Source organism: Coptis chinensis, chromosome 4 (genome assembly GCF_015680905.1).
Source record: "Coptis chinensis isolate HL-2020 chromosome 4, ASM1568090v1, whole genome shotgun sequence".
Lineage (NCBI taxonomy): Eukaryota > Viridiplantae > Streptophyta > Magnoliopsida > Ranunculales > Ranunculaceae > Coptis > Coptis chinensis.
In genome coordinates this window covers 101637948-101649358 of record NC_141459.1, presented here as the reverse complement: position 1 = coordinate 101649358, position 11411 = coordinate 101637948, and the positions used below count along the sequence as shown (strand labels likewise).

Sequence of the window (11411 nt, the reverse complement as noted above, 5' to 3'; positions counted from 1 at the left end):
CTCTCTGATTCAAAGAATACAGCAGAGCCTCAGTTCTTAACTATTTTCTACTTAGCTTCCTTCACTCCTTTTCTCTGCTCTTATTACACATGACCTAAGAGATTTACTTCCCTCCTTGCCCTACACGTGTTCACATCCTAATCCTAATAGGTTTGGTTATTACAATTACTAGGTTACCCTTTCTAACAAAAGTAATACTTAGTCACTCATGACACCAACATCAACCCAACTACCACCATACATCAAACCACCAACCCACACAAATAAAACAGTTCAAACACGAAAAATAAAGACAAATATCACATCTTTCAGTAACACAGTAAAGGCGTTCGGCGCCATTAAATCCTTCTCAAGCTCCAACAGCACACTCTAATGACGCTATTCAAAGCAATCAACTACCCCGACATCACCCAAACATCAACCAACATCATTCACTTCTAACCTCATCAGTAAGGGTTCCAGACCACCCCAACAGAGTTCAACATAAACATAGAGGACGATTTCTTGCTATTGGGCTTTATCTGCCATTAACAGGCCCAAACAAGATTCGACAGTTCAACCTCAATTTCCGAGTTTTCGAGTTTTAACAACTCGACAACACGACGTCGAATAAAAACAATATAATGAGCAGTATACAAAACAGAAACATTAGACAGTATACACCTATATACGAAAACTATAAATCCGGTGAAATAGCAAAATAGCTACTCACAGTGATATTAAAATTTCAGCGAATCCTCCTTTGAATCGTCGGCCACCCTCCAACAAAGCGAGCTTCTAGCTCGCCTCCATTTTCATTATTTTATTATTTTTTAAAAACCCTATTCTCTAGAACAATGTGTTTATATACTTGGGTCTGAAACCCAAGCCCAACACAGACTCGGGCCCAAAAACCAGGCCCACATGTCCCGAGTCCAATCCAACGAATTTTGAAAATAAATAATTAAATTAATTAATTAAATAGATAAAAACGTATTTTAAAATACGGGCGTTACAGCGTGGGCATGGGCCTGTCAGTTGGGCTTTAGTGGCGCGGTTTTGGCAAAACCGCGTGGGCTATATGGCGGTTTTGGCAAAACCACGTAGTTGCTTGGTGTTTTTTTGATGTTGCTCCTAAAGTTGCTTGGTGTTTTTTTGGTTCAAAATTTTGGTGTTTTTTTGGTTGCTCTGCTAAAGATGCTCTTACGTATGTCAAAATAATAAAAAAGCAACATGCATCAACATTAGATTACAAAATTTAGGCTTTCATGCCTATATAACAGAAGTAAAGCTCAATCCAAAATTAGGAAATTGTTTATACTACTAATTTGTCAGCCTCATGCAAGGTTTGATATTTTTATCTGAGTTTTTTTTAACTTAATTGCCAATGATGGTTCAAAGTTGTTTGCAATACTCACGCAGCTTGTTCTTTACCAACCCTACAAAAAAAAAGGAGTCCAAATTCAATCTGATATGAGAAGGAAGAGCATATATAGTACAAAAAAAAAATAGAGATGGAAGAGCTTACCAAAAGTGTAATGCAATTAAATAAGTCTGCCTAAAGATAAATGTATAAAACAACCTCATTCATGTTGCCGTCGATAATTTTAAACCTTTTAATAATGATTTGTAGCAACTCACCGCATGTAATGGGATGACCGAAAAAATAATAAAATTGTCGTTAGCTATAAACTAAACATTGTGCTTGTCGTCTCATATGGAAATAAAGCTATGGAAAGAGATTTAGTTTGCAGAAGAAAAGCGTAATCAGAGATATCAACACATGACGATTAAGGATAAAGTGAGAACTTAAATTTTTTGAAAGAACACTACCTAAAAAGAGAAAATTAATACATGAACCGCCAGGAATTTTTGACAGTGCAGAGTTTTGTCAGATTGTAATAGTATGTGCATAAATGGTTCTCTTGGTAGATAATGCCTGAATATCTTGATCACCAACATGGTAGTGGAGCCTTTTAAATTAGCTTGCAAAATGTACATATAATATATTCAACCAGCTGGATATTCAAAGAATACCAAAATCCCTAACATTTTTTCCCTTTTAAACTGATGATACATGAATATGATGATCAAGAGAACTTGATACTTTATATGATCCTCAAGTCCCCAAACTAAATTTGTGGACCTTGATTACAAAACCATGTGTTGAAGGGAATCTAAAGTGCTTGAAGTGTCACAATAGTACAAAATATCTTTAGAAGTCGATGAGCCTTTACTAATCCCGGTTGAATTGTAGATGTAATAATGGTGTCTTTGAAGGAAAGCTTCTATGGTATTGCAGAATCATTAGGAGGGATTAACAACTCGACAAAACCATCCAAGGGAATAATCCAAGTCTATCTCAGTAGGGGACTTCAAGATGAAGTTGATTCATCGATCCCATTGAGAGGTTCTTGCCCATCTCAATTTGAGCTCAATCAAGGAACACAACTTGTTGCATCTTATCTTGTAAATTAATGAAGATGAGACGGTTTCTAGCTTAGATTTTGCATTCAATATTACTATAGATGCTATAGTAGTCCAATAACACGTCAAGAACTTTCATATCAGAAAGGTTCAAACCATTTTATACTCTTTTAATTCCACTAAACAACAAATCAATCCTTACTCCTTTCTCCAATCCCGTGAACCGAATTCTGCCTTCCCCAGTGCTAACACCACAATGACCAATCCATCGAAAAATCATTCAAGAAGATCAAAGTTGCACTTAATTGGAATTTACATCACACTTAGCAGTATTGTGGCAGGTCTAAGTGTCGCGGCTTTTGCAGTGATTTTGATATCTCGATTTTTGCAAGTCTAGAGATGTTGAGTTGCAACATCTGAGTATAAGAACTCAAAGTAAAATTAAGACTATTTTAGAGGATTCTCTAGATCCTTTTGACACTCGGACGATTGATACACCACCTCACAAGATAGTGGTGGAGACTTACGAAATTGAGGAGCTGAAAAAAGCCACTAAAGATTTAAGTTCAAGTAATCTCATCAAAAGGTCAGGTTTCCATAGCAGGCTCAAATCTGCTCTCATTGCTCCAAATATAATCTTACTAAAAATTATAGTGCCACCTGTCAAGAAATCGTGTTAAATTGTTAAATGGTTCAGGTATAGAAGCCTTATGGTAGCTAGTCAAATGTGGGATAGAATCAAATTGGTAATTTGAAGTACCATGATATGCTCAGTGGTTATTAAGTCACACTTGTACAGTTTGACACCTGGGTCTAAAGGTGAAATAATCAAACCTCTCTATGCATGTCTATAATTAGAAAAGCTATTTCAATTGAGTCCATGATGACTTACAGATAAGGGAAGCATAATTTATTTTCATAAAGTTTAATATGAAAGACACAGTACAGTAGTTACATATTTACAATACATGGGAAAGAATCGAATAACTAAGGATTTATATACAATAAAAAAGCTAGGAGTGGACTTGAGTTGATTGTCTAACACTGCATCACTTCAAATGACCTGCAACACTTATTGAGGTTGAATTAGATACTTATCATCTTAATCTTACTATTTTACTGGTAATCGAAAGTACACCAATATACCCCAAAATGAATAATTAATCGAGTGAACCAAAGTGGATACATGCATATCTTAGATAGGTATATGCTAGGAGGAGGGGCCTCATTCAATTTTGAATGATCACATTAATTTAATGCCTAATCGATAATAAGATTCAATAGTAACTAATCTTGCACAGTAGTATCTAAACCCACCAGCACTTCCATATTACTTCTAAATGGTATACCAAGTAATCAAGGAAATCTTACATCACTGACTTAATATACATAGCATATTATATAAACTGCCAGGTACCAACCAAAATGGACTTAGTTCACCAGTTAAGTTTATTCAAGCTAACAATGCAATAATATCATGAAAATCACGTGTAGCATCGTTGACTGTGTTTATATATATTGCAAAGGAATCACAACAAAACAATACTAATGAGAATGGTGTAAGAGATATTTGTTTATGCCAATAGTGTATAAATTATTTGTAAACAACAAAAGCTACATATACACAAATGAATTCCAAAGAACAAAACATGTAACCTAAACGAAAGTGTGATAGTATACTATAATAGATCTGAGAGGCGAGACGCAGAACATGAATGGTGTATCACTATAACATCATTTAACATGATTCATTTAACCTGATAGAGGAGATGTCTTCAAATTTCCTTGAAGAGGAGAAACTTCACGTCTCAAGATAGATCTGATGAAATTGCTAAAAGAGCATAACAAACAAAATTCATAAAGTGTGTCTAGTTTTATCTTCTTTTTCTCACTTGAAGTAGGACAAATTTAGGTCATTTAATTGTTGTTGCAATCTTCGACTTTTTGCAATAACTAAGATAAAAAAACTAAGGACAAATTGAGTCCTTGGCCTTGAACGTCCTTCTCTTGACGTTCTTTTTGTTAATTAATCATAGCAGCTGCATTGTACCTCTTGCACTACTGGAAGATCGGCCTATACGTGAGTGGCACTTCCTAGTTCTTCGTGAAAATTGTGTTGATTTTATTGGTTCCATTGAAAATTGTAAGGAAAGGCTATCAATTAGAATGGTTAAGTCGATCTCGTCTTGGTCTTCTTGCAAATTGTAAGAGAGAAAAGGATTCAATTGAAAGTTTAATCTTTCTAAGAAATTAATAGAGGTATAGGTTTGCCTAATCCAAACTTTAATCGGAAAAGAAAAACAAAAATGGATACAACAAACTGGGGGAATGAGTAAAGAGAGAAAGAAAAAAGGACTGTAATGAGGCAATTGCATTTTCACTATCCATGAGCTTATTCTCCTGCTCCTTCACCAAGACAGACTTGGGCTCCAAAAGAAACCTGGGCATCATAGAAAAAAGAAGAAAAACATTTAAGGTGATTATGTATGCATGCTACCAGAACCAATAATCAAGAAGCAGCAGTGATGATCTTTCTTTAGAGACAGAGAGTGATTTCAATCAGAGAGATAGCAATGCTGCACTTGCGTTCTCCCTGTAAAACCATAAAAAAAAATGGAAGTCAGATGGCAGGTCGATGGCCTTGAAGAAGTACAACCATCACACAAGAAACTAAAGTAGTAATTATATAGAAGAATTATATCACTTGATGCCCATGGTTCTAGATAACTGGTTTTTGTTAAACGAATTCAGGTAACGATACTGATCAATAGAATAGCTCATATAAACATTCCATGGGAACAACATAAGAACATAAAATAAAATCGAAGGTGCAAAAAGTGTTACATTTTCACATTAACGTACCACAACCAGTATTTTTTGGCTGATAAATTGTAGAACCCATGTGTTCCAAAGGTACTCCATTTTCTACAAATTCATGTTAGACACTGTGTCATTCCCCACAACTTGAACTCATTAGGATACACTTGCGATAGATTTGTCTATCAGGTTTACGTTGGTCACTATCTTAGACACTTCCTACCTGTTGGATACAAATACACATGTCCTGATGTCCAAGTCATTTTTATATGGGTAATATGTAACATAACTACCTTTGCTAAAACTAAGTTAGAACTTAAATATAGGTTAGGTTTGATCCTGACAATTGATGCTTTTCTTCTCACTTTGGAGGAACGTTTTTGTGTAAGATATTTCATTCCTTTGAACATGGAGATTACACAAACCATCTTTACAATCCCTAGTTGTGTAGTAAGTTTTCTTAGCAAGACGCTAAGGTCCTCCTTACAATAGCCTTGGATGGTGGTCCGTTAGCATAAAAAAGCGACTTTGTGGGGGCATTGTGCTAAACAAATCTTCTTGCATGGAACTTTCTATCCACTTCGCCCTCTCGAAGGACTTTTCCGTCTTGTTGTTAGCAAGAGCATCATTGTACGACTTCACTGTAAACTACTTATTTTTTGTTTCTACCAGTTTTTCTCTTTCTAAGTAGTTCGAACTCCAAAGTTTAGCTTCTATGTTGGTGCCAATGCACTTTAAATCTCCACAGGCGGCATTTTTAAGTAAAATTGAGTTTAGACTCTAGTGTACCTAGCTATCCCAAATCTAGCACCCAATTTCCTTATAAAATATGGGATGAGCATGAGTACAACCCTACATCCCTCGGTTGAATTTCACCTTCTTACAACCTTCTCAAAGATGCTTGGCCAATATTGTTATATGTGTCTCTGTGTGTTGTGTCTATATGTTGTGTGTTTGTGTGTCTGTACTCCAACAAATATATTTTAGTTATTAGCCAAATAATTAATATCTGTCTGTCAACCCCTTAGTTCTTAACTAATATTTCCCAATAACCTTAAAACACTCAACCATATAACCAAATCCTAGTTTAGTAAAAGCACAACCATAAAAGAAAAAAATGTTACTTATATCACAAGAACTAATATTTGAATCATACTAACAAATTTGTAAGTATTTGTATCCTCGGGCAATGGTCGTAATTCTTCCAGTGTTAAAAAAGCACGTTTTTTCTCTGTCTCTTTGTTTCGCATTTGAGACACCACCTGAAAAATACATTTAGTGTAAATTAAAATAAAATATAATATAAATGAATACAATTTGAGTACACTAATTTATTTTTAGAGTAATACCTGTTTCAACTTGCCAGTAGCTTCTATCATACGGCCTTGAATCTCCACAAATGTCTGAACCCGAGTGGGTTAGTTTGTTTCGATTAAATTTATTTTCTGAAAGAAAGAGTTTATAAAAAATAAATCTTACTGCTCTGGTTGGTTGCTTTGACGTATGCCATTTTTTTAGTGAATGGGAAAACACACTTTGGAAGACAAAAATATAGTTTGCAATAACTAAAAGTGTATTACTACGAAGATACTATTTGTAATTAAGAAAACAATATTACTGTATCACATTGAAGTATTGAACATGTCATTTTAAAGTAAAAAAATTTAAAATTCAATAATGTATTGCTAACGATACATGTATGAAGGTTCTTAACCATGTTCATAAGGTTTATGAAATGTAGAGTTGCGTCTTGGTTTCCCCTTCCAGAATTGAAACCTGCATCCACAGTAGCGATTCTTGGGATTAGATGTTTAGGAGGCATTTAGAAAGCCCAAATCATTTTAGTTAGCAATTCAACGAAACATATATGCTAATTCAAAACACATAACCATAAGAATTAGATATAGCCATAAGCGGAATACCTGTTGAGCACTCGAAATTATTCATTTTATGGTATTTAGACTAACAAAAAAAGAACCCATCGATTCTTGTAAATACATATTCACAATACAAAATTAAAGGCAATGAGACACTCAACATGAAAATGGAAAGCTTTTAGGCATGTTATGACAAACTCACACAAAAGCAACAAGTAGTTGATTTGATCATTGTAAAGTTACTTGGAATTTGTTTCATACCTTTAAAATCAGCCCATTTAGGAGTATAACCCATTATCAAGTTGTCCCTAAAAAGCTAAAACCCACTATCTGCCTCTCTCTTCTTTATACGACTATAAGTTTCTGAAATTTGAGAAGTAACATTTTGACAATATTAAGACATGTACCTCCGTCTGCTAAAACTCTCAAAAACAAACCAATACTTGACAATACAATTTCTTTGAGAGCAACACAAACAATACATATACCATTCGAAAAATAAACATCAAATACAAAAATGAATGAAAGATTGACTACATACCTTCATATTTGCTGTTACGCAAATAAGCCTCCATAAACTGAGCACACAAATGACAATCTCCATCCAACCCAGAAATTAAAAAAAATCCTTGAAGACTCCTAGGGTCTCGACGCGGCAGCATAGGCAATCAAATAAGTATGACAGTTTGATCTTGGCTTTACCTAATGAATCTTGAAGTAGATGTGTCAGCTTGGAATTCCTGCAACATCCCCATGGTGTGTGGATAAGAAGAATAAAGTATGTCCAGATAAAGTCTAATGGAATAAGCAAGTTACGCAAGAGCTACCCAATGTTCTAAAAAACGCTAGGCGGTAGTCGGACGGTAGGGGGCGGTTTTATTTAATTATTTAATTAATTAATTTTTTAAATATATATGTATAATTAATTTTTTTTTCTCTGGATAGAACAGGTTATTTGATACGTGGCAAGACCTCAAGACTTAGCTTGATATCAAAGTTGTTGGAATTGAAAAGGCGAAACGAAATGGAAAAATGGGTCATCGTTTTTCTTCTTTCTTTCATCTGTTTCTCTTGGTTGAAGTGATTGTTTTTTATGTAATTGTATTGTATGGTAAACTGCATGAATTTATTGCAATGGGATGAACTACTTTTAATGAAATCAATATTTTCCTTTTGCCGGTTGAATTCGACATGAATGCCTCGTCTATATTCACAAAACACACAAATTCCCCTAAAATACATAGATAGAGTCTACCACCTGAAACTAACAAACATCATAAATTGAATACTTCATTCAAATTGTACAGACTCATAGAGTCTACCATCTAAAATATTCAAATAGTCAAACAAACTTGGCAAAATAGAGTAACAAACCAAATTAACAAAAATACACTTAGCAAAAGTGCAAAACAAATGCAGCAAGTAGTGCTCTAACAAAAAGGTGGAAATATTCCACTATTTGTCTAACTACTCTTCCTCTCCATATCTCTCTAACACGATCTCTTCATCGGATTCAAACTCATAGTCATGTTCTCTTTCATCCTCGGTGTCCTCATCTGATACAAAATCCTCTTCATGGAGCTCTCTAACTTCAACATTTCTAGCACTTCTTCGAGGCTCTAAGACATCATCAGCTCCGGATGCTTCTCCAACCATTCCCCAAGTAACTCCCAAACCGGGTGCAATTTCTTCATCATCATCATCCCCACCATTAACAATCCATCCTTGTGCGGTACTAGCTTCACGAGCTAGTAGTACATCTACCTCTTTTTCCTTTTGCCTTCTATTCTTGTTGATGATCTTAGCATTGAATTGGACATAGACTAGATTGTTCAATCTCTCTGTATCTAGTCTATTCCTTTTCTTTGTATGTATCTACATAAAAGAGAAGTTTGAAAAAGTGTTAGTACACTTTTAAGTGATCTAATTAGTTAACCACACGTCCACACTATATATGTCATAGTCAGTACTCAGTACATACCCCCTCAAAAGTGCTCCAATTTCTCTCAAGATCCCCGATGAACTAGTAGTCAATGAGAGTATCTTTGAAGCCATTTTTTGCAAGTTGGGTGTAAGAGTGCCATAGTTGGACCACCATCCAACTAGTCAGTAGATAAGCACACACAATGTCACAATATATATATAGCACAAGTTAGTATTAATTAATAATTTAATAACACATAATGCAAATGAATAACTAGGCAATACTATTTATCTAATAACATATAGTCTTACACTCTTACAGTCTTACCCGGATCATAATTAGCATCATTCTTGGCACATCCCGCTGCAGCTAAAGCTCTTCCAAACCCACCCTCTTTCTTCTTATACTTCATCAACTCGACATTGGAGACACGATCTTGCATATCAAAGTCATCGGCGAAGAACTTCTCAACACATGTGAAAAAGGCATCATTGACAAATGGATCATCTTTAATGTCTGAATTTTTGAAGAAGAAGTAAGGATTTAAAAAGTAGGCCGCCAAATGTAACGGACCATCAAACCGACCATCGCCTTTGTCCTTAATAATATTAAGAATGGGTTTGTAGTTATCCTCCACATTCTTGAATGCCTCTTTAATCTCCTCCTTAATTTGCTTGCAACAATTCACCATGTAAAAAGGGCATTGATGGCTTTCGATCCCCATCAACAAGGCGAAGTACCTTCACTAAAGGAGCAAACACTTTCAAGCAAAGTGTTACTCCATTCCAAAATGCCATACTTTGAACAGTGGAATACGCCGTTTTCCCCTTCACAGTCTTGGACCATTTGGACTTCTCCCAATCATCACTAGTAAACATTTTCCTCAACTTTTCTTTTTTGTCCATCAAACTTTGCAAAGTTAGGAATGCAGTTGCAAATCTAGTGACTCCTGGCCTCACTATGTCTCTTTTCTTCGTAGCTCTCCTCATCATTGACAAAGTGTTATGATGTGAATAAATAAATATAGTGAAGGCCTTTGCTTTATCAATCACTCCTTTGAACCTAGGCAGCTTACCGATTCCTTCAAGCATAAGGTTCAACGTGTGAGTGGCACATGAACTCCAAAATATGTGAGGTCTCTTTATCAACATCAAATTTGCCGTAGCCATATTGTTTGAGGCATTGTCCGTCACAACTTGTACTACACATTGTGGCCCAATATCTTCAATACACTTGTCAACATATTTAAAGATGAAATCTCCAGTGTGTGCATCATCCGAAGCTTCATATGAAGAAAGAAAAGCCGTACCTTCCTTGCAATTGACACATAAGTTCATGATGCTTCTTCTTTTCCGATCAGTCCAAGCGTCGGTCATAACAGAACAACCATTCTTAGCCCATTCCTCCTTTTGCTTCTTGAGTGTGTGGCTCCCTCAATTGGTATTGGCTTGGAGGCTGATATCCCGGACCAAATTGACAAACTGCTTCAACAAACCTTCTGAAGCTATCATTATCCGTAGCATGAAATGCAACACCATTTTCATACACCCATCGAGCTAAATATCGATGCACATCATGTGTCCTTTCTTTCCAAAGTGCATCATTGATATTTTGTTGTCGCATCTTCTTATTTGCATCAATTGAAGATCCGGGACTGATAGTAGAAGCAAACTTATCCATAGGCCCGAGAGAGTGTGGCCTTTTCCTTGACAAGATTACCTCTTCATCCGCTTCATCGGTAATGTGAACTTCTTCTCTCACTTCTTGTTGTTGCTTCTCTTTATTACTTTTCTTCTTTTTCACTTCATCCAATGCGGCTTTAAACTTTGCTTTATCTTCATCAGTAGACTTTGAGCATGGAGTTATTTGTCCTCTAATGTTCGCTATGTGTAGCTTTATTCTATAAACACCTCCACTGAACTCTTTTCCACACAACTTACACTTCCATTTATCTAGGTTATCTTTCTTGAATAGCTTTCCATACTCCCAACCAACATCATTGGAATCCCGTTTCAAAAGATTATCGGGATCGGACACGGTGGCATTGGATGCCGCGGAAGAAGCCACATTTCCCGTATTTCCCGCCATTGAACTGTATAAAATAGGTATGTATAAAATAAATGAATCAAATAGGTATGTATAAAATAAATGAAGTCTACAAGCTGACATCAATTGATCAATGGCATTTATCCGTCACTACAGCCATTCCATCAATTCACACCATCCATAGACCGAGGTCAATTTTTTTGCAAACAGCAGCTGAGCAGCTATCGTAAACTAAAGAAGATTTTTACTGAGTTTTTTTTCATATTAGCCGAAGTGCCGAACTCAGTTTTTCATATTAGCCGAACTCAGTTTCATATTAATTTCATGCCATCATAATTTCA

At 35.6% G+C, this 11411-nt stretch overlaps 1 protein-coding gene across 1 annotated transcript; it reads right to left on the bottom strand.

Moving 5' to 3' along the window:
- Positions 1-8567: 8567 nt before the first annotated feature.
- LOC147506338 (uncharacterized) lies at positions 8568-11112 on the bottom strand. Its single transcript, XM_086605745.1, is given in 5 exon segments — positions 8568-8975; positions 9078-9202; positions 9352-9694; positions 9696-10452; positions 10520-11112. Coding segments are annotated over 5 exon segments (2226 nt in total).
- Positions 11113-11411: the final 299 nt, after the last annotated feature.